General features: G+C 41.5%; 1 protein-coding gene and 3 long non-coding RNA genes across 4 annotated transcripts; 1 reads left to right on the top strand and 3 right to left on the bottom strand.

The window, feature by feature from the left end:
* Window positions 1-5,818: 5,818 nt before the first annotated feature.
* On the top strand, window positions 5,819-6,896 carry LOC143508840 (uncharacterized). The gene is made up of 3 exons (XR_013129509.1): window positions 5,819-5,952; window positions 6,081-6,360; window positions 6,469-6,896. It is a non-coding gene; the product is annotated as an uncharacterized LOC143508840 (long non-coding RNA).
* Window positions 6,897-7,078: 182 nt separating this feature from the next.
* On the bottom strand, window positions 7,079-7,855 carry LOC143508838 (uncharacterized). The gene is made up of 3 exons (XR_013129507.1): window positions 7,718-7,855; window positions 7,275-7,401; window positions 7,079-7,196 (listed from the first exon to the last, which is right to left on the bottom strand). It is a non-coding gene; the product is annotated as an uncharacterized LOC143508838 (long non-coding RNA).
* A 309-nt stretch (window positions 7,856-8,164) lies between these two features.
* LOC143508839 (uncharacterized) lies at window positions 8,165-9,030 on the bottom strand. Its single transcript, XR_013129508.1, has 3 exons — window positions 8,881-9,030; window positions 8,621-8,783; window positions 8,165-8,188 (listed from the first exon to the last, which is right to left on the bottom strand). It is a non-coding gene; the product is annotated as an uncharacterized LOC143508839 (long non-coding RNA).
* A 23-nt stretch (window positions 9,031-9,053) lies between these two features.
* Window positions 9,054-11,382, bottom strand: LOC143508668 (uncharacterized). The gene is made up of 9 exons (XM_076997329.1): window positions 11,008-11,382; window positions 10,907-10,934; window positions 10,727-10,825; window positions 10,312-10,387; window positions 9,917-10,200; window positions 9,758-9,814; window positions 9,578-9,654; window positions 9,366-9,425; window positions 9,054-9,270 (listed from the first exon to the last, which is right to left on the bottom strand). Exons 1-9 carry the CDS (start codon window positions 11,214-11,216, stop codon window positions 9,054-9,056), a joined length of 1,107 nt encoding a protein of 368 aa, XP_076853444.1. The 5' UTR covers window positions 11,217-11,382.
* Between the last annotated feature and the right edge of the window lie 15,548 nt (window positions 11,383-26,930).

Genomic DNA, 26,930 nt, shown 5'->3' with positions numbered 1-26,930 from the left:
ATATTAACCATTTAATAAATGTGGACATTTATTCATCTGGTCACGGTGGTAAATGCATATTTTGGTCGATGGTATTAGGTCACTGCGCGGAACCAGAACTTAACCCTTTAGTAATGAGACTGATTAAACCATATTCCACCTATCTCCATTATCACAATACTGGTTCCTGAGCAATCAGGATGGTGCCCCGTTCATAATCCATAAACTAACATATGTATCCGCTACATGGCTATGCTTGAGATACATTAGTTAAGACTAGAAGCTTCTGCAGGCTTCCAGAATCGGCTGCCACCTGGAACTCCTGAGCATTCAGCAGTTCTTCACTGTTCCCGTTCCCTGTATGTATGAGTCAGGTGAGCAGAGTTCTGTAGGCCTTGACTAATGGCCCGGGTGAGTCACGCACTTGAAAACAACAAGAATATAGCCAGAGCCTAAAGTGCAGAGATAGGAGATGCTATTGTAGCCTCTGTGTAGCTTTGTGTGTGTGTGTGTGTGTGTGTGTGTGTGCGCGAGAGAGAAAGAGAGAGAGAGCATATGCAATAATAATTTCCAACAGGTACACAGCACTGCATCCTAGTAAAAACCTTTTTGGGTGGAGTGTTGTTTTGTTTGCTGGAAAAAGCCAAAAGGTATTTTGGCATCTCTTGTTTATTTCTATGAAATACTCTTTTTAGGGTCACCACAAATGAGAGTCTACCCTGTCATTATAATGTGTCTGAGGTCATTACAATGTCTCATGTCGTGACCATTGACTAGTGCAAAAATGTGTATGTGTTGGTGTTTGCGTGAGGACGTGTGTGTGTGTGTGTGTGTGTGTGTGTGTGTGTGTGTGGAAGGTGGGAGGGGTGGATAGGGAACATATGGAAGCACCTCTCTTCCCTCACTCCTTTTCTCTCAGTCTCTTGCTCAGTCTCATTAAAAGCAGTCTCTCCACAGCACGCTCCAGCTTCTGGAACATGTGGCTGTTTTCTGTGATGGAGGGAGGACTTCTGGGACTGAAGAGAAAACCCTTCACCCATGCAGGGAAAGAGCAAAACACTGAACCCAGTGTTACTGCTGATGAATCCAAACCACCCACAAACTGGAGAGACAGACAGAGAGATACACACAGAGATAGATAGACACAGAGATAGAGAGTCAGGCAGACAGAAACAGAGAGAGACAGACAGAGTGATCAAGATACAGACAGAGTCAGATAGACAGAAAGAGACGTAGAGAGACAGACAGAGGGAAGTGGAAAGTTGCAAACTGATACCACAACTTTAAGAAAATGTGCTACAAAACAGCACGGCAGCATCTGCCGGAGGATTTTCTTGCGTTAGTGGTGTGTTTTGACAGCTCTGATTAGGACTGCACTCTAGATATGCATATATGATCCCGTACATCAAGAATTGTTGTTTCAACCTACTTTATTACTGTACATACGACGATACATTATATAAATGTAATGATATGTTAATATCCATTCTTTGTTAATATACATGATTATACATTAGACAAGTTTGTTACATAAAAATCCAGTTGTATACATACTTCATGATGTTACATAAAGATGTGTCATTTAAAATAATTGTATTACAGTTTCAGGCCTTATGTTGCTAACATGCAAAACTTTGCTTGCAGCCACTGATTAGATAAGCCTGCTCCAGCTGGGAGGCCAGATTTAGACCAGGCATTTGAGCTGAATCGACCTCCACATCGCCGATGGTTTCATAATTCAGAGTACTCACTCTGGTGCAAGTGGTGGAACTCATTTAGAATCTTACAGTCTAATAATAACTTTGGAAAAATGTACCAATCAGAGTGTTATACATGCAGTTTGAATTAAATAGATTTCACATTGAAGTGCAAGATGGAGAAGTGGGTAGATGTGTAATAATGTGGGTGACCTTTTAGTAATGGTGTCACACTGCCTCCACAGCCCTACCAATCTCAGTGTGTTTCCAAATACTGCATCATGCATGGTTTACAGAAATGAAAACTCAGCATATGAGCATATGCCCTAATAAATGTAAAAAAACAAAACATATCCAATAAACAGTGGTAAAATAATTATTTAATAGAATAATTAAATACGATTAATGCTGAATTTAAAGAAGTGGGTTTTTAAATCCCAAATCTTTGGAACATTAAAGTAACTGGCCTTTTCACAGTCTCGCTCAACTGTTGAAATGCTCAATAAAGCAGACAAGACCAAGTCTGTCAGACATTCAGAGAAGAATAAAGGTTATAAGATGTTCAGAATGTGCAGTAGTGTAGCTCTGAGGCTGTGTTCTAAACACACTAGAAAGCAGTAACCTGTAACACCTGCTTTAAAGAACAAGAAAAGGGCTTGTACCAATTTTACAAGGAGACAGCAGGTATGCCCTGCAGCTAAATCTCAAAATATGTCTTTCAGCACACACACACACACACACACACACACACACACACACACACACACACACACACACACACACACACACACACACACACAGAGAAACACACACCTTTGCCCGTATTTAGACCAGTGAGCAATTGTGAACACCAGGCAGGAGGCTGTGAATCATAGAATGAGCTTGGGAGGCAACATGGTGGCATCCTGGCTGAAGGACACGCTGCCCTTTGTCTGTAACGATTATTATAATGTAGATTCTCTGTCAACACTATTTACCCACGGGGCTAAAGACAAGCTAGCCGGATGCGGAAGAAGCCGGAAGAAGAGGAGGTGTGTGTGGGAGAAACAAGCTGCTAGGGAGCTATCTGAAAAGCACATGCTGAGTAATGAGAGAGAGAGGAGCTAATCTTGGCGAAATCTTCAGATTAAATGTGAGTGAGTGTGAGAAAGAGAAACAGGACAACTGGGTGTGAATAACAACGTGTGTGTGTGTGTGTGTGTGTGTGTGTGTGTGTGTGTGTGTGTGTGTGTGTGTGTGTGTGTGTGTGTGTGTGTGTGTGTGGAGGTATGTGTAGGTATAGAAGATTTGAACTTGAAAGTTTACATGAACCTGCCACCCAGCAGCATTTGCAGGCTTCTTTCAAGAAGTCTCCAACAGGAATATCCTGCTGATATAAGACAGCATTGGTGTCTCCTAAAATCCACTACCCTCAGTGTCTGTATTAAACACCTTGGGGTATAAGTCCGGAAAGCATCCGGACTGGTTTGATGAGAACGATGCAAAGATCGAACAGCTGATCCTCAAAAAAGGAAGCCTTTTGTGCATGGCAAAACGACACTTCCTGCAAAGCTAAAAGAGTTGCTCACTCTAGAGCGAAGGCAGCGGTTCAGAGCCAGATGAGGGAGCTTAAAAACTCTTTGTGGAAAGAAAAGGCAATGGAAATCCAGAGGTTTGTAGATTCTGGTAATACCAGGGTTTTTTTCTGTGCCACAAAGTCCATCTATGGACCAAACTATTGAGGCCCAACCCCTTTGAACTCAAATGATGGACAAGTGCTATTGAAGGACAATGAGTCCATCAATGCTAGATGGAAGTAGCATTTCCAAGAACTTCTTAACTGAAATAGTACCATAGATTCAGGATTCATTAACCTTATACCTCAGCATCTCCTCAGATAAGATATGAGGGAACCTCCCAACATTCTGGAAGTGCAAGATGCCATCAGGAGCTTAAAGAACAACAAGGCTGCAGGCCCTGATGGGATACCAGCAGAGGTCCTAAAGGAAGGTGGGCCAGAGCTCTTGTGTAACATCCACACCCTTCTCCTCAAGGTCTGGGAAAAAGAGGAAATCACTCCAGAGCTCAGGGATGCTCTGTTAGTGACCATTTTTTTAAAAAGGGGACAAAGCGAAATGTGGGAACTACAGAGGCATCTCACTTCTGTCAACAACTGGTAAAGTTCTTGCCAGTATCCTCGCAAATCGACTGATACCATTGTCTGAGGAAATATTCCCAGAGTGTGGTTTTCGTCCTTCCAGAGGCACGGCACGGCGACTGCAAGAAAAATGTAGACAACAAGGAAAGCCATTACATATGGCATAGATCTGACAAAGGCCTTTGACTCTGTTGACCGCCAGGCTCTGTAGAGCATATTATCAAGGTTTGGTTGCCATGCTAAATACATCAGAATCTATAAAAATATAAATATATATAAATAGGACAAAGACAGACACATACATGAGAGTCTCATTCAAGCATGACAACTCTGAAAGCAAGGGGGCAGTCCCCTTGCTTATATACAATCTTAAACACAATTCAGCAGTTCTAACAAATAGGTTATCTTAAACACAATTCAGCAGTTCTAACAAATAGGTTATCTTAAACACAGCATGTTCCAAAACATAGGTGCCCAGCAGGATACTTTGTCTCAAATATGTGTATCTCCTAATATGGACTTCCCTAGAGTTAGCGAAAGCAACTGATGTATAAGTTGAACACAGATAAAGCTAAATGACCCAAGTATAGTAGCCAAGTGACTACCAGTTAACAGAGTGCTCTTACCCTCTGCATTCCCCTTGACCTGGGTCACAGTATAGCACACATGCATAATATGAACTAACATAAGTTAGCTTTCATTAGTTATGTTAATCATAACATGATTAGACTTAAACACATTACTTAATTACTGTAGTCCTTCTGCTTAGTCAGAATGGACATGTACTAAATTATAAAGTCCATAATGATCTCTTATAATAACTAAACATGATCTAATCATTAATTTCTGTCACACGGGCTCTTTTACCTCAACAGATTTAAAGCCAAAAGCAAGGTTAGTCACACCTCCATCATTGAGTTACAGTATGTTGATGACAATGCCAATAGCACACTCTGCTGAGGACCTCCAGGGTATCTTGAATGCCTTTGCCAAGGTATACAGAGCCCTTGGATTGGTTTTAAATATCGAGAAGACCCAGGTTCTTTATCAGTCTTCACCCAGTAAAATTTTACAATGTTTTGTCCATTTTGCAGAACCCATTTTAGCCAGTTGGCAACTTTTTGTTTTTTATGTGGGAAGCCTTTTTTTAATGTGGGAGTTTTTAAGGATGCAAGTAATGGACGAGGCAGACCAAAACTGATCTTTTCTGAAGAACTGTTAACCAGACTCATTGACATGCCTTTACCCGTGTCTTGTATTGCAAACCTGCTAGGAGTTAGTCAGTCAACCATCTTTCGTCGAATGCGTGAACATGGACTGTCTACAAAGTCCACGTATAGCAGTCTCTCTGACCATGACTTGGATAATGCTGTGATGTCTATCAAGAGACAATTACCAACTGCAGGATACAGGATGGTAAAGGGTTCCTTGCAAGCAGAAGGGCACAGAGTTCAGTGGGATCGCATCAAGGAGTCCATGCACAGAGTAGATGCTGCTGGAGTTTTGGAGAGGATGACAAAGCTAGGGTGCATTGTCAGGAGAACGTATTTTGTACAGCATCTGCTATCCTGAGTCCACGTGGACACAAACCATAAACTTATACGGTAATCATTAGTTTATAATACTATCAAAATGTTACTTCTCCTTAAAAGGACAAGCTATGATGTGCTTTTTGCTTTCAAGGTACAACATTGTCATATTTGGAGGGATCGATGGATACTCTAGAAAGGTGTGTCGAATTAAACTGAGTCAGACTCAGTTTGATTAGTTCGATTTTCATGCTACGTGAAAAGTAAATGATTGCTTACTGAGACATTTTGTGTACTTTACATATAGATCATGTACCTGGAACCAGCAGATAATAACTGCTCAAGCACTGCGCTTTCTTTTTTTCTAAAAGCAGTTCAAAACTATGGCTGGTCATCAAGGTAATCGTGGTAGAAGATTCTTGATTTTCTGCTTAAGCAAACTTGCTCAGTATTTAAAAGCTGAACTGCTACTTTATGCTTTTTTTCCTACATTTTCTAGAGTGAGGGGTGATGAAGGTGTGGAAAATGTTGGAATTGCAGAAACCATGTTCACTGTAAAAGGCACAGGAAGAGGAAGCTTCATTGCAGGGAAGAGTGTGCATAATCAAAGGTTACCAATTAACTATGCAAAGTATTGTAATAGTAAGATTATTATAAAACCATTTCAAAAGCATATTCAAGAGCAAGCTATCAGTTACTTGGCTAACACAGCTGTTCCTCTTTCCCTTCTCTGTTTAGAATCGAGCGCCTTTGGCGAGATGTTTGGCTCAGTGTAACTCAGCTGTACTACGAAGTTCTTCATGGGCTTGAAGAAGATGGCTTGCTGGACTTGTCAGATTCTCTCCATATGTTCTGTGTGCATTATGTGTTTCTTGCACGCCTAGAACATGATCTCCACATTTTTACTGAAGGCTGGGATAATCATCCCTTACAATCTGAAGGTGGACTTAGCCCAAACCAGCTGTGGGTTCTGGGACACATGCAGAATTCTTCTGGTGACTCTGAAGAGAATTTGCAAGTTTGTATTAAATCACTTACCCTAGGGTAGTTATGACGTAACTCTGCCTCTTATGCTGTATATTTTAATTAACAATTTTATGCAAGGTAGCATTTTCTTTTTATTTAGTTTCAGAATCTGGAGCTGTTTGGAACAGACTGGGAGTCCTTCGATTCTGCAAATGAAGAACCTTTTGGCGTTCAGGTGCCACGAATTGAGAGCCCACTGCCTCCAGCTGTGATGGAAACAATTAAATCTATCATCAATCCTCTTGCAACATCAGAATCCTATGGTAGAGACATTTACATATCAATGGTTCAATATGCTGAACACCTTTGGAGAACAGAAAGCAATAACTGAGACCTAACAGGCAAATAACAGCTGTTTTGTAAACATTTATTTAAAATGAACTGCAGACTTGTACATTACCTTGGCTGACATCTGTCATGACATGCTACATGTTATAAAAAAACTGGCAGTGAAACATTATATAAATACATAAATGTTAATATTGATGTAAGATATCCTATGTGAATAAAAAGAACAAGGAAGGAAGTGTTGAATTTCATTTCTTGCTTCCTTACATCCTACATCAAAAGACTCCCCACAAGATATGGCCAAGTACATAATGTTTTTGAAGTCATCAGATGTTTTCAAGTGAGCAGAGGGAAAAGTGATTGTGCGACTGCATGTGCTTACTGTTGGAAAACAAACAGTATGACTGCCATCACAGTCATGATAGAACTTTACAGTTATGCTGAAGTCCTGCTTTTCACTTGGCAAAAGAGGTTTGTGTCCCTGGCCCGTCATCCACTGCATGATTTTGCCAACGGACATTTCTCCATGTTCACCTTGTTCTTACATAAAGGATTGAAAACATGTTAGGGTGAATAGAGATTTGTTTTTGTTTTTTTTAAACAAAAGCTAAAACATACCTTGATCCTCAATTTCTTGTAAGAAATCCTGGAACAAGTTCATAATGTTAATTTCCTTGCTGTATTTCAGGGATCCCTTCTCGCTGAAGTCAGGGTGGCACTTCTCCAGAATAAAAGCTGCATCTACCTAAAATCAATTATTTTGATGTCCCCTTAGTTTTGAACTAGAGGTAACAAAACACTAGAAGTCACTAAAACTGACCACAATGTTCCTGTAAAAACATGCAAATGCAAATAATAATAAAAACCCACCTCTCAAACTGCCTGAATAGTGGATGAAATTCACAAAGAAGCCTGGTCTTGATTTAGGTGACTAGGCTTTTAGTGTCTGTTAGTATAGTGCTGCAGCTTTAGTTCTAACCTGGACATCAGCAATGCCTAGAGCTGGAAACCATTCCTTTAATGCTAATTAAATAGAAATGCCATAGTAAAGGATTAGTTACCTTGTCATCATCTCCTGGTACAAACAGTGGTAGACAAAGTTCTGGGTACAAGTTCATTATCTTAAGAAGATCATAAAGCAGCAGTCCTTTCCTAAGCTGATCAAGCACCGGAACGACTCTCATGGTTGAGTGGAGTATAATGGCCCTTCAAAAACAGTAGAAATACACGTATTTTTTTTTAAAACAGCAAAAAAAATGTATAAAACCTGACATCCCTGAATTAACTGAGTGAGTGAGTGTTGGAGCAGGGAAAATATAGTGTAAATATAGTGGTTTTGAAACTGTAACTGCACATAAGTAGTCCATGTATTTTGTGTTAAAAGTAGTAACCATTTCAGCAGTCAACAAAGAAACACCTAATAAATACCTGATTATGTGATCTTTCTTTTCTACAGACAACCTTCCAGTGTATCCACAGTTTAGAATTTCATCAGTATGTTCACCGAGCTCAACATCAGTTGCACTGCTAATCTGAAAACACAATATTGAATTGAATTATTTAAATTTCCACTTCTTAAGAAGACTGTCCAAAATAAGGTTGTCCAAAAATGTGGATCTGGTCCCCTAAATCAGCAATGTCAATATATACAGTGGAAAGACATGATTACAATATTATGAGGAAAACATTTGTTAGAGAAATGAGTACACTGGATTAGACGACGGTAACATCCACAATATCAGAATAGTGTACTAGTGTTTCAATGTTACATTTGAGAAATTATTGTGCACGGTCACGGATCACAGTACAAGAGCAGAAATTACCCAAACAGACATTAACCCAATATAACTAATAACAAAACAAAAAATACTTCAAATGAAACTGAAGACACCTTTACTTGTAGACTAATAAGTGCATAATCATAGTTACTTTTCAGTACCCGCCTGATTTCATAATTTTTTTACCGTCTCAATAAGAAGCGACAGTTCCCGATCAGTGACATCAGTAGCTGACACCTGAATGCTGTCAGAATCACCAGAACAGAGATATCTGAAGCACCATTCGCGCATAAAGGCTGGTGGAGGTCCCCCTTGCGCCAAGCTAGCTGCCATGATTTCTCCAGCACTCCTAATAAGATAAAATCAAATAGTATAATGTATTTAAATATATTTTAGGTTATTTCCTCAATACATATAAAATAACCAGAACTACTGATTAGACTCACCTGAAGTAGTTTTGATCCAAACTGTTCAGACAGTAAAGAGGATTTTTTCCTTTTTTGTCTGCACTACAGACAAAGAGCTTTCTCTCAATCTCTGCAAGCATTTCTAGAAAACAGCAAAATTATAAATTATAAAACTGTGATTTCACAAATTGTCTACTTTAAAATGTGTACTTTTAACACCTACTAAACCTGTTAGGAACGCTTAAGGCACCAGTGTCAATGCCTGCTTCCCCAAAGAAGGTAACCCTTAATCTACATTTAGGAGATGTTTTCTTCTGACGTTGCCACTGCTGCATGCCGCGGGTGAAGAGGTCAGTTCGAGATACACAGATGGAAAATGTGTTGGTTTCCTCCACCTGGCCACTAATCCAATTAAGTATGTCGTCAGAACTGGAAAAAAAATGGAAGAAAGTTATACTGACAGCAGAGAGATAACTAAATGAATAATGGACAACATACTTCTGAAAAGATACTTGTGGTTTTACCTCTGGAAGCAATCTATAGGGTGATCTGACATGCTAACCCCATGTTCTGCATGTTCTCCCCTTAATGAATAAGAGTGTTAACAAAATATATTTATAAAATTTAGTAGCATTTTATGATGCAAGCTCCTTTTGATATGAGGAAATTAAAATGAACCTCATATACATATATAGACCGCAGTCATGAAATCAAGGTAATGGTGACATTTTTTTACCGTAATCCACAGTCAGATGCATGTACTTCAATGACATCAACATTAAATACTTTTTTGCACATCGGACACTCAGCAGTCTGGCAAAAGAATTGTAACAAAACAACAACAAAAGAAACAATATTAGAATTTAGTTTTGTAGTTTTAAAACACTTATCAGGACATTTGTACAAAACGTCTTACCATCTCCCTCTGGATGTCCAGGTCATTTGAGACTGAATCTTCTTCTGTACAGTTTTCCTGCAGATGAAACGTTAACAGCCAATTGATTTAATATTTTGTACATGTTAAATCATGGGATCGAAAAATAACCCAAAAAGATTTAACTAAGCTTCAACATACATTGTCAGATGAAATACACAAATCAACCTGCTCCTTCTGGCATTCCTGGATATGGATTGGAAGAGCCTGAAGAGGAAACATTTTTCTACATGATGTACACTGGGCTTTGGGCATTTGTTCAAATTCCTTTGCTTCTGGTGGCAATGCAGTACTGTCAATTTCTTCTTGTAAGGGAGGAATGTACATGATACATTTGCCATTCCCACTAATTGCTTTTAACTGTTGCCCACTGTATCCATCTGAGTCAGGAGGAACGACAAGCAATTTGCGTTGTCCCCCTCCACCTAAAATGGAAAAAAAATATCTTAATTATTGATAAACATTCAATAAAAAAATATGAGATCTACAAAACAGCCACATTTGAATTCGGCATTAATTATAGGGAGCCCACTTACCTGTAGACTTGTGCAATAACCAGCCACCAGAGATATTTGTAAGCTTTGGATATGCTTTCACAAGCAAATCTGTCAACTTGAATGACACAGAAGAGTTTACACAATTTAGAAATTTGAACAAATATTAACATATGGTTTAACAGACATGCAATGCAGTTATCAATTACATACATCACATATTCCCAATTCAACAGCCTGACTGCATCTCATTAAAGGTTTGCTCAGCATAGTGTTATGATCGTCTTAACTGGTGGTGTGTTCAATGTGATGCTCAATACTGGAGCAGTCTTGCAGAGCATATAGTCTAACAAAAAATGTGGTTAATAAATGTGTATGAAATATACCACGTTATATTTTACATTACATTTATTTCATTTTGACAGCAAACTGGGGAAAGTAGCAAATACTATCATACCTCTGAATGAGTGATGTTTTCATCTATAGTTAATGATCGTTTCCCAAGTCCAGCCAGCATAAGTCGTAATTCTAGTTCTCCTTTGGGAGTTTTCCCACGCTGTTTGTCAAGTAGGAAAAAGTTGACCAAAAAGCTTTTCTTTTGACGTGTATATGGTGCAAAACGTCTTTTCCCCCTGACCTCTTTGCGGAAAAATCCAGGAAAAGACCTAAAAACATGACTGGGTTAGAGTACTGGAACTGTAAAGTAACACAAAAACAGCCTACTTGCCTGTCGCATACCTTGCCATTTCTTGTTGTACTGACTGGCTGCGGTGACTGGACTGGGCCTTTTCTGTCTGTGCTCCCTGTCCACAACCTGGATCTGCCCTACCCTGCCTGGCTGGCCTGACATTTCCTGCTGAGCCTAAACTGTTGCTCAGTATTGTAACAAGATTTTGAGCAGTGCTGATGATGTCTGCTAAAGGGACCTGACAAACAAACATTTTCATACCAAGAACAGATGAATGAAGTCTTCTCCAATAGCATGTGCGGAGCCACCGCGATTAGATCATTTTTGACGCGCGTTGCGACGCGTCAAGTTTAAACCTAGCTTGAGTGAACCATAATCTTGAAGCTAGCATAACGTTAAAGCCATACACGAATAAGAAAGCAACATTGTCGCAGCGGTGGGAAAAGCAAAAAGGAAGAAGTGAAGCAGTAAAAAGTGATTCGTGAAGCCCATTACTACTAAAAGATCGCATCTAGGAGAATCTCAAAGGGCACCATTGCGGTTAGCTCGCGCCATATAACAGCATTGTCCCTTAAAGATTGTGAGAGACACATAGTATATTAAACCACGAAGACCTAACAAAAGCGTAAACTATTTGAAACAAATAATTGTAAAACAATTTAGCTTAGACGAGGAAAGAATTTAAGCTGTACCTGATTTGAGCTCCCGCTGCTTGCATCAGCCATCTTTCTACCCGCCAACAGTTGAAAGCTGGACGCGGCTGAGGACGCATGCGCATTGTGACGAATCGATTGCTCTTGTACTCGATGCATTTCGGCTGTGCCCCAAATGACGTATTTTTGATAGTCGTTTCTCACCTTTGGATTCGTAATCATAACTAAGAGGTCATACCCGTAAAAATTCTAGTCGTATGCATAAGTTGTAGATTTTGTAGTTGTATTCTCACAAAACACACACAGTGTTACGACATGATGTTTTTATGCATGGCTTATTCTGTACGTGAATATATAAATACAGATTTTTGTGTACAACAAATGTATTTACGTACGTGTTTTGCTGAGTATGCGCACGTTTTTTTTGACAGTGCTCTTACTTCATACATAGTGGCTAAAAGCACCCTCGCCAATCTTTAATCGGCTTTTAGGAATCACCAGTAGATTACTGTTTGAAGACCTGAGAGACCTGACTGGAACATATCTAACCATCATTTCACTTAGGTAAAGAGGGGCAAGACCATGAAGACATTTAAAAACCATGACTAGAACCTTAAAATCTATTCTAAAGCTGACAGGTAACCAGTGCAGTGAGTGGAGTGCAGGTGTAATATGATCTCTCTTTCTCCTGCGGGTCAGAACCCTTGCAGCCGCGTTCTGAACTCGCTGTAGGTGCGAAATAGAGCTCTTTGGAAGAGCAGATAGAACAGCGTTACAATAATCTAGCCTTGATGTGATAAATGCATGGACAAGTTTTTCACTGTCAGCAGGAGAGAGCATATCTCGGACCTTAGCGATGTTTCGAAGATGAAAGTAAGCTGTCTTGCATGTAGTCATGATGTGTGATTTGAAGCTGAGCTCATTATCAAAGGTGACGCCCAGGTTCTTAACACATTGTCTGGCTTTCAGATTCATTTGATTTGAATAAGTCTGGACATCATTCCTTTGTGAATCACTGCCAAGAACAAGAACCTCTGTCTTCTGTTTATTTAACTGCAGAAAATTGTCAGACATCCATGTCTGTATATCATCTATGCAGTCAAACAGTGAGCAAATTGATTTTAGGGCTTTAGGTTCTAGCGAAATATAAAGTTGAGTGTCATCTGCATATTGATGATAACTAAATGTGAATATCTTTGCACTGGCTTGACCAAATTTGACAATTGAGGCATCTTTTTTTTGTTATATTGTGCTGCATCTAATAAAACTATTTTAAATGTGATTAAATAATTTTGAAAAAAATGTCCAAGTCCCTACATTAACCTGTATTTATGTGTGTGTGTGTGTTCTGTGGGAATCACACCCATGAAACTGAAGATAGCAGCCTTCAGAGCTACTTGGGCAATCTGTTGAGCTGTGGGAACTAGTTTAATACACTTCTCATTCATACATACACACAAACACACATGCATACAGATTCATACATGCACACAAACACATGTACATCACTTTGCAACTCAGTGCCATTTGCTCAGAGTGAATGAAGCCAAACATACCATGCCTCCAATCTACACACACAACCAACATACCATCACCCCAACTACACACAACCAACACATTATCCCCCCAATCTACAAACACAACCAATACACCATCCCCCCAATCTACACACACAACCAACACACCATCCCCCAATCTACATAAAACCAATGCACCATCCCCCAATCCACACACACAATCAACACACCAACCCCTAATCTACACACAACCAGCACACAATCCCCCCAATGTACAAAAACAACCAATGCACCATTCACCCAATCCACACACACAACCAACATACGATTCCCCCAATCTACATACAACCAATGCACCCCCCCCCAATTTACACCCAACCAACACACCATCCACCAATATACACACAGCCAACACACCATCCCCCCAATCTACACACATCCAACACAACATGCCCCCGATATGCACACCACCAACACGCTCTTCCCCCAATGTACACAACCAACACACCATCCCCCCAATCTACACAAAACCAACACACCACCCCCCCAGCCCAAAAACAACCGATGCTCATCCAGCATGTGCTCACACACACACACACACTTGAACTAAATATTTGTGTATGTTGTGACTTTCATCCACTCATTTCTTGTCACATACTCATGTATATACTCATGTACAGGCACTAACTGTTCATGCTTTTACTTTTGTCTTTTTTGCATCATGTTGTATTTTTACCTCAAACATCTTTTCTACATAAACATATATTTTCAAAAGTACTGAGCAGTTTATTTATTGATATTTTACCTCTACATTACAGGTGAATATAAGAAATTTTTACATTGAAGTCAATTTACAGTTTTTTACGACTGCTAACATGCGTTTGTCCAATCTGTAGTCACATTTTCAAAACTCTATACACAGTGAACACAACATCAGTGTAACGATTGCGGCAGCGTGAAGGACGAGGCATGAGTCCCACATGTAAAGCAAACGTCATTTTTAATTACTACAAATAAAGCGCAGACGGCGCACATAAAACACGATAACAAAGAACGTGTATGACACAAACAACGATGAGTACAGGACACTGCGCGAACGCACATTAAATAGACAAACCACATAAACCCCAAGTGATGACGAGACGAGCCACAGGTGAGACGGATTAACACAAGACGTAACCGCACCCACGGTGATCCACAGATGCAGACGACTGGACGTAGACAACGTAAACACACGCCCAAAAGGGAGGGGTCAGGGGCTGTAACGTGACAGACTCCCCCACCAAGGGCACTACCTAGTGATGGCCAGATGAAGCCTCATGAACCCTTGAAGCTTTCTATCGAGCTGGTTCAAAAAAAGGTTCATTTCTCGAAGCTTCATGTGCACACAAACCCCCCTGCTGGTCAACACCTTTATTATCATTTCAACTATTTGTTAAGTCCCCTAATCAACATTGTCAGCACAGGAAGGAATGATCACTGCCAAGAACAGAAATACAAACACCGTAATTTGATTTTCTGTGGTTCATTCATTTGTTCATCTACTTTGTTGATGTGTGGGAAATGCTAATAGAGGTCTGTTTGTCATAACTTGCCAGTACGATTTCAGTCAATAAATAAATATTTGGGTCATTTGGTACCAGGCCGCACAGAAAAAAAAATTATATATAAAAAATTGAGATTCTCTCCTACTGAGTTCTCCCTCTAACTCCGGTCTATTAACCATCCCAACACACAGACTATCCACTATGTGGCAGATCTTTCAGTGTTGCTGCCCCCACTCTCTGGAACTCTCTACCTTCCTCTCTTCGCTCCTCTGCCTCTCTTCCTATTTTCAAAGCTCAGCTAAAGACCTTCCCATTCTCTCACTACTTCCACTGTCACTGATACTCTCTAACTCTCCTCTCTTAAGTATGACCATGTTCATGTAAAGCGACCTTGGGTTTGTGAAAGGCGCTATAAAAAATAAACTTATTATTATTATTATTATTAATTATATCCGCCGGTGCGTCGGATATATGTCGTATATTTGTTTTTATGCCAGTCGTATCTTTATTTCGTTGTATTTACCCCCCCCACACTTTAAAGGCCGGTCCGGGAAAATATTGTCTGACATGTAATTGGTCCGTGGTGCAAAAAAGGTTGGGGACCACTGCAATAGGACATGAGATGTTTGTGTTAAAACTGTTGCAGTGCTTTCAAGAGATGAGACAGTGATTATATAATAATTGATTCTATATTTTTTTATTAAGATACAATATTTTTTCTACTGTGCTTGGACTCAGTCGGTTTCTTTTCTTGGAGATGACCTCTCCAGCTTTGGAGAAAACCCTTTCACATGGTACTGAGGAGGCAGGGGTGCACAAGTATCCCACAGCAAGCCTGTATAGGCTTGGATATATGCACCTCTGTCTCTCCCAGTACTGAAGAGGATCCTCTGTTCGGTCAATGTTGCGCTCCGCCAGGTATCTCTGCACTTCCACTGTGGCATCAGCAGTGACACTGTGAATTCCTCTGGACTCGGTGACCATGGCATCTAAATGAAACCAGAGTTTGCTTCCTAAGAAGCAAAAACAGATTAATATAAATTAGGTCATAATTCAAAACTGACTTTAAACCAAAGCAAAAATACTGACCAGGTATTTCAGCTGCAGCATCCTGTGATGTTGAAGCTGCAGCTGAAGATGAATGTGATTCTCTGGAGATTACACTGGCACATTCTGAGGTGAGTCGTTTTATTGCTTCATCTTCCTTTGTTGGGCTAAAGAAACCAAGTGATTTGTACCTTGGGTCTAGTAGTGTTGCCAGTGACATAATGCTCATGCTTTGGATTTTGTCAAGCCTTTCCCTAAGGAGTCTGATGAGGTGCTCCCCCAGCTCTCTAGCTACTGGGACTGTTGCCTTTGCTGCCTCTTCCTGGAGCATCTTTTCAACCATTTTCAATAATGGCACCACTTTGGAGCCAGATACCTTTTTCTCCTCCGACAGCTCTATAGTAGCCTCGTGAAAAAGAGACAGTATAGACAGGCACGCACAGATATTATTGTAATCATCAGAGGTCAGCACAGCAATGTCAGTTAGTAAGCCAGCCAAAGCTGCCCCCACAGGCTCCCCGAGTTCTGCTACTCGCTCCAGCATTTGAAATGTGCTGTTCCATCTTGTTTCAACCTCCTGAATCAATTTCTTTTTTGGTTTTCTCATGTGCTCTTGAACAAGGTCCAGCTTCTCCTTTAAAGATAAATGTAATGATAAAGTAAATGTTAAGTGATAAAATGTGTTACATATGTAGCAATACAAAATGTGTAAACAATATGAAAATAAAAGTTACTGACTTTGGCAGTTGTGCTGCTCCTAAAATAGCCCACCAGCTTCCTTGCCTTTGTACGAATGGTGGACAGCACTGGGGTCAGTTCAAGAGCCTTTTTAACAACTAGATTCAGGGTGTGAGCAATGCAGACTGCATGACGCAGCTTAAGGTTCTTGCCACAGGCAATCATATTAGATGCGCCATCAGTAACCAGACATGTGACTTTTGATTTTATTCCCCATTCTTCCATGAGGGAGGATTTCACACATGCCAAATTCTCAGCTGTGTGTGCCTGTGGGAATTTCACTACACCAAGTAGTGTAGACTTCAGACATGTGTTGTCATCTATAAAATGGCAGGTTACAGCCAAATATGCATCCATATTGAGAGATATCCACATGTCTGCAGTCAAACTCACTACAGGGACTTTCAGGACCTCAGCTTTGGCCTTCTCCTTCTCTTGCTTGTATTTGGCCTCAGCCATGGCCTTTACAGCCTAAAGGGGAGGTAGAAAATAATGATTATTTGAAAATAATGAAGTATTTCAGTACTTTTTCCATGTCATCACACATACCTTCCTAGTTGGGAGAACATAAGTTGGATCCAATTTAGCTACAAAGTCCCTGAAGCCTTTATCTTCAACTATGCTGAATGGCTGTGTGTCTTTAACAATCATGGAGACCAAAGCCCCGTCCAGCTCTTCCTTTCTGGTCACTGCCTTTGTCATAGAATAGTACAGTACTCACTGTATATGCACATTTTACATGTGCATAATAATGTTAACAGTGCAAGATTATATTAGATTATATATATTATTACATTATATGTAATTGATAAACTTTGCACATGTGCAATGATTGTCTTTATTTGCTTTTATTTTGATGTGTATGATAAATGTAAGTCTTAGTATTGTCAATGTCATTATTATCATGGTTGATTAATAAATATGAAAAATGAAAAAGCAAACCCACCTTGGCTGGTCCAATTCCATCGCCCTCATTATTTTCATGACAGGCAAGATAATGCCTCAGCATAGATGAGGTGTTGTTGTTGTACCCCAGTTGCTTGGAACACAACAAACACTTCACCTTGGAATGAAAAAAAACAACTTGTGAATATTATAGTAGTAACACATTTCATTATATTCAGACATATTATGTGTAATACCTTATCGGGAGAGATCTGTTCAAAGTGTTTCCATACAGGGGAAACTCTTCTCTTCTTACCAGTCTCCATGAAAACAAGTTAATCTATATCACGGACAAATTGGCGAAACTCCAACATGAATACTAACACGCAACTTTTGCGGGAATCCATTGGGCTTTATATATGTTCAAAAATCACGCCAATACTCGAATCACGTCCTGAACCGGCGAGGCTTCAGACGTCATCAGTGACGTCACTCGCCCTAAACGAAGCAAACATCGATATACACTTCATAAACGACTTCCTGGATTTCTCGACACAAGCTCTGAAGCTTCGATATCATTTTGCCCATCACTAGCACTACCCTTTCCGGGTACATTGTAGCATAACTACATGATGGGACAATGTAGCATTTTGTCATTGTTATGTCATCACAAACTGGTTTATAGACCATCCAAGAGTGATGTTCCTTTTCCTCCCGCCCTACTCGCCTCAACCCTACTAAGAAACTTTTTTCAGTCTGGAGGTGGAAGGTGTATGATCATCGGCCCCATGACCAAATGTCCCTCCTGGATGTAATGGCTCCCGGCTGCAGAGACATTTCAGCTGAAGACTGCCAGGGGTGAATAAGGCATACCAAGCTATCCCAGATGCATTGGAAGGGCTAAAATCAGATGTGATGTGGATGAAAACATGTGGCCAACTGCTCAAGATCGTTTAGATTACACGTAACAAGACTGTTCAGTTTTGTATCCTGTTTTTTCCCCCTTGTGTGGCTTTTTTGTATATGTGTATTTTTACACATATGGGATCATGGCTAATAATGTTTACAATTATGGTAATTATTTTTTGGGTTAGGCTACAATTTACAGTAATGTCCCTAATACAGTAAGATATAACCTTTACTGCAAAGCTGTCACTGACTCCTTTTTTGTCTAATCTACATTCCATATAGTACCTAACAGTAAATATCACTCTTTGTGTAGACAGTGTGTTGCCAAAAAAGCACACATTGTCACATTGTGGGGGGGCCCCCTACCGGTAGCCCCCAGTTACAGCGGCAGCGGTCCTGTTTTTGGTCACGTGATGTTCGTCCCTCAGGTGGGCGGGACCCGTGATCCGTCTCACCTGAGGGTCGTTTGTTTGTCTATATATGTCTTGTCTTTGTACCAGTTGACTGCTGGTTATTATTTCCTTCATTTGGAACAATGCACGGGTTTTTGGTTTGCACACTAGACCGCGTTAGACGCGAGGGTCTCTCGGTGCCTTTTGCCTCGCTCACCCGATATCCCGTGGTGACGGGGGTGAGCGACTGCGAGCCCGAGAGACGCGTCGCTGTGGGCGTGACGCGCAAGCCGCTCGCGTATAGCTCTCTCTCTCTAAAGATCTGCGGATCCCGTGGGGAAAACGGTGAGAGAGAGCTGGAGTAGGCGCGTCACGCTCCACAGAGCGCGCGCATCGGTGGGTCCTGTCCGTTTGTTTGTGTTCTGTCTTTGCGTGTTCGTTTTGTCCTAGAGTGTAGCGTGCTTTGTTTTATGTAATTCCTCTCTTGCACCCCTCTTCACTGTGTGTGGGGAGGGGTCCATTTGAGGTCCCGTGCCACTGGAGGTGGCACGGAGGGCATCTTAGGTGCGTGTGTGTTATATGTTGTATCTGTGTTTTTTGTTTTGTTATTCCCCAGAGGGGCCACCCCTAAATATGTTTTTGGGGGGGAGCTATGGGGTTCCTGAGCCACGATATGTGGCTCAGAAGGCACTGCTCCATCAGGAGACCTGACCGGTTGGGAGGGACCCCTGAGCAAAGAGGAGCCCCTGTACCCCTTTGTAGGCGGAGGATGCCTGGGGTGTAAGGACAGGGTATCCTCATGCCAATAGATAGATAGATAGATAGAGCTTTATTTATCCCTTGGGACGGATCCCTTCAGGAAATTGTACCCCCAAGAAGGGGTCCCTTCCCCCCTGTGTAAAAGGGGGGTCAGTGGTCGGAGCAGTGCGCGTTTTGTGTTATGTGTTGTCTGTGTGCGTGTGTGTGTGATGTGTTGCAGGTCGCTCCTGGTGGTGGACTGCGGTACTCCCGGACCTAGTGGGGTCTCCAGGAGGAGACCCTCTCCTTCGAGCTCGGGGTGACCAGTGTGCAGTGATGTCAGTAACGCGCTACTTAGTAACGCGTTACTCTAATCTTACCACTTTTTTCGGTAACGAGTAATATAACGCGCTACTATTTCCAGTCCAGTAATCAGATTAAAGTTACTTATCCAAATAACTGTGCGTTACTATTTATATTTTCCCTAGTAAAATATATATTTTTGCTTTCTTCTTGGCTCAGTTCTACTTTTGCGTCTGACCGTAGCGCTCGACTCCGCACGCTGCGCGCGACCCTGTGAGAGCGCGAGCACGTTTTACAAGTCATTCTGTGCAGTGTCCTCACTTAACGATGTGTGGTAGTGTAAAGAAACACCCCTCAAAAACAGGGAAAGGAACATTTACCTGACCAATTTTAATGTTGCTTTGTGTTCCACGTTTGAAAAGTGCTGGAATTTTGACTAACGTCGCCTACTTTAAAATGCTTGAAATTGTAATGGTATTTCGTTTCACAAGCTGTCTGACTGAACTGGGGTGGGTTTCCCGAAACGTTCGTAGCGCTAAGTACTTCTTAACCTCGTACGTTTCATACGAGGTTACGAAGTACTTGGCGCTACGAACGTTTCGGAAAACAAACGCCAGTTCGCTTGTATTACGTTTACAAATAAATTTACAAATAATACCGCGCAGCTACACAAACGTAATGTCAGGAGATACTGTAGCGACTCCTACTCCTCACGGCGAGTCTTGCCCTTTAAGTGACACTGGGGGGCGGAGCCTGCACGCGCCAGGGTTGCGTTATCAATAAAGTTTCCCTCCTCGGGATTTTTGGATTAAGCAGTTTCTGCCTCGGTTACCGAACCTGCTTCAATACATTGTTACTGTTAAAAATGCACTGCCAATAAAGTGAGTATTGGAAAAATTTATTTTGCTGCTGAATGTAACTACTAAAGTAACTTGTAATCTAACGTAGTTACTTTTAAAATCAAGTAATATGTAACGTAACTAAGTTACATTTAAAAGGAGTAATCAGTAATCAGTAATCGGATTACTTTCTCAAGGTAACTTAGCCATCACTGCCAGTGTGTCCCTGTTGCGGATTGCCAGGGCCCTGGTCTCTGGCGCTCCTGGGTTGGGTGGAGGAGTCCACCTTGAGATGAGGGGCCCCGGGGAGGGGTTCACTCCCCAGGAGTCTGGGGTGACCCCTAGCGAAAGGGCAGGGGTCAGCTCCGAGCGAGGAGGTAGGTTCGGGAGGTGGTTGGTGGAAGCCATGGCCGCACCCCAGTGTGGCGGCCTGCACACATCCACACCTGTGACGTGTGTTGGGCCATGTGCTCCCGGTCCGCACACAGCAGTGGGGCTTAAGCGGCCTAAGGCCGGTTAGGGCGCGAGGGCCCTGTGACCGACCGGGGCGTGGTTATCGTCTTGTTGACGGCCCGGTCGGTCCAGGGTCCCGCCCAGGAGGCGAGCTAACCTATGTGTTTTATGTTTTCAGCTCCAGGACTGCAGGGAGCGGGTTCCTGCCTTGTCTGCGTCCTGTGACGAGGAGCTTATATGTGTGTTTTGTGTTTCAGCTCAGGACGGCAGGGAACGGGTCCCTGTCTTGTCCCCGCCCTCCCACCCCTTTGTTGTGTTTTGTGTGCTGACGCTGTAAGCCGCACATCCGGAGGGGAGTGCGGCTTTGGTGGGGGGGTCTGTCACGTTGTGGGGGGGCCCCCTACCGGTCTCCCCCGGTTACAGCGGCAGCGGTCCTGTTTTTGGTCATGTGATGTTCGTCCCTCAGGTGGGCGGGACCCGTGATCCGTCTCACCTGAGGGTCGTTTGTTCGTCTATATATGTCTTGTCTTTGTACCAGTTGACTGCTGGTTATTATTTCCTTCATTTGGAACAATGCACGGGTTTTTGGTTTGCACACTTTCTATTAAACCATCCTCTTTCCCTGAGACTTGGCGTGATCGCTTCCTTTTTGAGTTGCTCACCCTGCCCGTCACACACATTTGAAAAAAAGTCCAAATTAAGCGGATTACAGTAAAAATTACCTGACTAAGAAAACAACAGATGTTACTGTACACATTTGAATAAAAAGTCCAAATGAAGCGGGTTACAGTAAAAATGAACTAAGAAAAAACAGATACTGTAAAAAAACAGTTACTGTAAAATGTGTGTTGTTTGCTGGGAGAGAGTAAAATATTACATGTAATACTGTTTCTGTATTGCCATCAAATGTCCGTTTTTTTTTTACAGTGGTTGTGCAATGATTGACTATTTTCATCTCGAATAGAGAATCTGTGCCAGTGTTGGAAAGAATGATTGGATACTTAACAAGGTTTGCTGTGTTTTAATAAAGTTGGTGTATAAAGAGAAAACTTTGTTTGTGTTGTGAAATGCAGAGTTGGTACTTAGTTAGAAAATGCACTTTTGAACAGGACATTAACTATTTGTCTATTTGTATGAGCTGGTAGCTGGTTTTAGAGTTTTGAAAATGTATCTCAAGTATTGGGAAATGCATGTTAGCAGTTGTAAAAAACTGTAAAGTGAAACTCAGTGAATGACGTTATGACGTAGAATTCTGTGATCTGGAGCCCTGCTTTCTCTTAATGCACCACACAAGCAAATGCAGTTTTGTGTACAGAACATACATAAGTGATGATACAATGTAAGGAGCCCTGTAGTAGCCATATAGCTGCTGCCTGGTGTGAAATACATGAGTGCACTAGAAGCAGCTTCCATAGTGTCAGCATTCAGCACACTGCAGTGCTTTGGAGGGACAATCTCATTGGCGGACAGGCTCCATGTGTAACAGAAAAGGCACCAAAGACTGCATTGTCAGGCCCCTGTGACAATGTCATTTTTGTCAGGTGCCTGTGGTCATTTGATTTGCAGTCAGAACATGACCTGTGTTTGAAAAAGCAGATGCATCAGCTGTTTCTCCACACTGGCTGAATTGGTGTCATTGCCCAGACATTAAGGCTGGTGTGCTATCTGTCAGTTCTGAGGCTAGCCGAACACATCCCTGCCACAGACAAATAGTGTGACCCGGCTGAAGAAAGCCTAATCACAAACAGACAGTGAATGGGGAGAGAAAAGGGGGGGATTTAGAACATACATAACAGCTCTGGTTTCTACACAAAGGACCAGGCACACTAAATACACACTAAGTAAATACTGTCTATTAAAATGAAGAGATTGAGAGAAGAGGAAAAAAGAAGAGAAAGTGTCCATGCATTGGAATAGAGCAGGGCTGAGTTACAGGGAAAATTCCAGTGGCAGAGGCATATATAACAGAAAGAGAGTGGTTTATAATATAATGTAGGATATGAGTGATGGTGAAAGGGAGATGAAGAAAAAACAGACAGGGAGAGAAAGGGAACGTGGCAAGGTCATATGTGCTGTACCTTTCATGATCTCTTGCTTCTTTACCAAGTTTCAGGGTGAGCTCTGGGCAGCGTAAGCTCATTAGAACCCGAAGCCGCAATCTGTCAGTCTGTCCACAGACGAGCAGCCAGAGCTGGAGCAATGGAGGCAAAGACGTGGTGCAGGGATCAGGGGTCATGGGTCAGGGACTCTGCCATGGGAGAGAGTAGAAAGCATCATCTGAGAGGAGCCATAACTCCCAGCATGAATCTTACTAATAAACCTACTAATGAAGCATTACCTACGGTAATGAAGCAAAAAAAACATGAACTCTCTCAGTGAGAGATGTCTATGTTTCCAGTGAGGTGGGACTGGGAATGTGTGTGTGTGTGTATCGTTTGTGAGAGAGTGTGAGAGATGGAGAGAGAACAAGAAGGGGATTCTCCAAGATTTGATCTCTCTATGGAATCTGCCAGTTCTTTCTGGAAAGAACTTGTCAGCTTGTATGTGTTCGAATTTGTGTGTGTGTGTGTGTGTGAGAGAGAGAGGGAGAGTTTGCATGTGTGTGTCTGCATGTATGTCTGGAAGTCTCTGCCACTGTACGCTTCGGCTCTTTTATCTGCCATTCTACAGGGCCTGGCCATATGGCCTTCCCTCTCTAGGGGTCAGTCACAAAAACACTATTTCTTATATCAGTCAGTATAACAAATTCCCTGTCACAATTTTAAGGACATGACAATCATCTTTGAAGACTACTTTTTGGTGAGTGGCCACTAAATCTTTGTACTTATAAGTGTATTTGTAGGACAGCGAGAGAAAATGATGGCATGCTTATAGTAATGAGTAAATATTGAAAAAGTAAAACGATTTTCATGTGAAGAATTGGCTGTACTGCCTTCTCCTCATCTTCCTCATCATCATCTCTATCTCTGTCTGAGTCTCGGTGAGAAGGGATCAGCCATAAAGGGAATTGATGAAGTGGCTTCATTACCCAATCTGAAGGGCAATCTCACTTATCCACCAGAGCCAGAGAGAGAAGACAGAACTGGTCAGGGAGGGGTTAGGGATGTTGCGACAGAGAATTGCTGGATTTGTATGTGAACAGGCTGAGTGAAAGAAGAAGAGAAGGAGAGATGGTGAAAGGGAGAGAGAGAGAAAGAGAGAAGAAGGATGGAGGGAGGGAAGAGTTCCAGGCTCTCAGGTTCTGATGTCCTAAGCCTCTTTTTTCTCTCCTGTTGAATCACATAGCCAACAGAGCTGAAAACTTGAAGAGAATCCATGTCTATCTCTGTTTGTTTCTCTCTCTCTCTCTCTCACTCTGTCTCTCTCTATCATACACACACACACACACACACACACACACACACACACACACACACACACACACACACACACTCCTAGGGGTATTCTCAGGAAAGTCCTTGGCATATTTCATGTAAACTTGTATGCAAACCCAAATGAGTTATATGCAATGAAAAGCAGTCACTATAGATATACTCTACATATTCACTGTATACATACAAAAGACTGCATCTTCTGACTCCTTTATTCAAAACAATTTAAGACTAGGGGGCAGTTTCTATTTGACCTTGGGGGTCAGAAGTGAAGTATCTGCCTTACTGAGCAGGGATCACATCCATCACTTTATGAGTCAAGATTTATGACAACTTGTGCAGCGGAGTAGCCAGTAAGGATGTGCTACAAATTTGAAGTCAAATTTAAAGTCAATTTAGTTCCAGGCCAAGTAGTCACAGTCCCTTCAATGCAGATGGTGAGCCTTCGGTAGGAGTTGGCATCAGCGCGTTCTTGTGCTGCAATGGCATTTACATTTAAATTTACATTTATTTAGTAGACGCTCTTATCCAGAGCGACTTACAAAGTGCTTTGCATCTGATCACAGAATTCATCCTAGGTAATAGTACGGACAGGCCAGAATTCAAGATACCATTGAGTCAGACTACTACTGAACTACAGGAGTCAATGTCATTACCTAGTGTTTTGCAAGTTAGATGTTTGCCAAGAAGCACAAATAACCATAGACAGACATACAATAGAACAACGGCAAGTGGTATCAGCTGAGTTAGTGCTCTTGTAACAACTCAACAAACAGGTGAGTCTTCAGTCTACGCTTGATGATAGCAAAAGACTCTGCAGTCCTAGCAGCTAATGGAAGATCGTTCTACCATCTTGGAGCCAGGACGGAGAATAGTCTGGAGCTTTGTCTTCCATGAGACTGTAAGCATGGAGTTTTGAGTCGAGCCAAGCTTGAGGTTCTGAGTGTTCGCTGTACGAATCGGCTTTTTACCATGGACATCATGTAGGGAGGGGCCAGTCCATTTTTGGCTGTGTAAGCAAGCATCAAGGTTTTATCTGGTTTTAATCCAGAGCTGAAGATACAAATATTTCAGAGATCTCTGTAACTCCAAATCTGAACTGTACACAGAATTGGGATTCAGCCTACAGGAACCAGCTCGGCGAATGCAGTCTAAAGACACCAAACTTGACTACCTTCCATACAAGGAAAGATTAATTATTCTTGAAACCAGTATTCAGCTTTCCAGCCTTAAGAACAAAGGACCACAAGACCATTTAAATGTGAACACTGTGCCATGTGGTTGATCTAAAGACACAACTTATGATCTTTCATGTATTCAGTATTAAGTGATCTTATTAGAATACGTGTTACTGTATAAACACATCACATTGATACATAACCATGTGTTACTTTGTGTATCAGTAGTTAGATATACCTGTTCTTGTAGTCTTAAATTGTATAATGAATGCAGGCATGCATACATATATTACTGTGTGTTCTACTGTTTAGACATGCATGCTCATTAATTCTATGTGTTAGTCATAGAGACCTATGTACTCACATATTCTTGTGTTGGATCATTTTAGATATAATATTACACTTGTATTCCGATGTGATATTAATTTAGATTCATATATAACCAAGTATCAACATGTAATGTGCTATATTAGGCATACACATATCTATGAATTAGTTTGTACGTTACTCATTGAATGTAATCATTCTCATGTGTGCATATGTGACCTCACATTCATGCCTGTCTGTGCATTATGTATAATTTATTGTCCAAAAGTGGAAATTAAGAATGGCTCAATGTGTAGACTAATAGAACCAAATTAATTCTTGTTTAGGCAGAGTATGTAAGACAATTTATTTAGGATTTCTTTTTGTCTTCATATTGTGTTAATCTGTCTTCTTTGGTTAAGTCATTAACAGAGGTGGGTAGGAACGCGTTACATTTACTCCGTTACATTTACTCAAGTAGCTTTTTGGACAAAAATGTACTTGTAGGAGTAGTTTTAATATGAAAGACTTCTACTTTTACTTGAGTAAATATGTGGTGAGAAAAACGCGACTTTTACTCCGTTACAATCGGATTTACGCCGCGCGCTACCGTTACTTTCGTTTTGTAAATAATTCATCTTTTCAGTGAGAAGACTGACCAACGTCTCGTCACCCGAGTATGAGTGACCAATCAAATGAAGCCGGTCAGTCACGTGATCACATATGCAAACTTTCTCCACCGTAGCAAGAAAGTGACAGAAAAACCTACCGAGCATCCCTGACCTCATACAGCCAATGCTTACATTACAAACGTGTAAAAGGACAGCTATATAATGCGCTGCAGGGTTGCCAAGGTTTCAAGATAACTTTTAGTGAGATTTAATCCGGGGTGGGGGTTTGGGTGGTGAACGTAAATTGTTGACGGGGGCGGGGGGGGGGGGGGGGGGGGTGTAAAATGGACACAAATTAAGTATTATATCGCGATCGATCGATCGCCGGTGGTTGGCGCCAGAGCGAACTAGTAACTCATTAAATCATAGATGTGGATCAGAGGTAAATAAACTAGATTTTTTTCGGCGTGAGAAATCGGATGTGTG

This window comes from Brachyhypopomus gauderio, chromosome 2 (genome assembly GCF_052324685.1).
Source record: "Brachyhypopomus gauderio isolate BG-103 chromosome 2, BGAUD_0.2, whole genome shotgun sequence".
Lineage (NCBI taxonomy): Eukaryota > Metazoa > Chordata > Actinopteri > Gymnotiformes > Hypopomidae > Brachyhypopomus > Brachyhypopomus gauderio.
The sequence above is the reverse complement of the archived record's forward strand: the minus strand, read 5'-3'. Positions and strand labels throughout refer to the sequence as shown.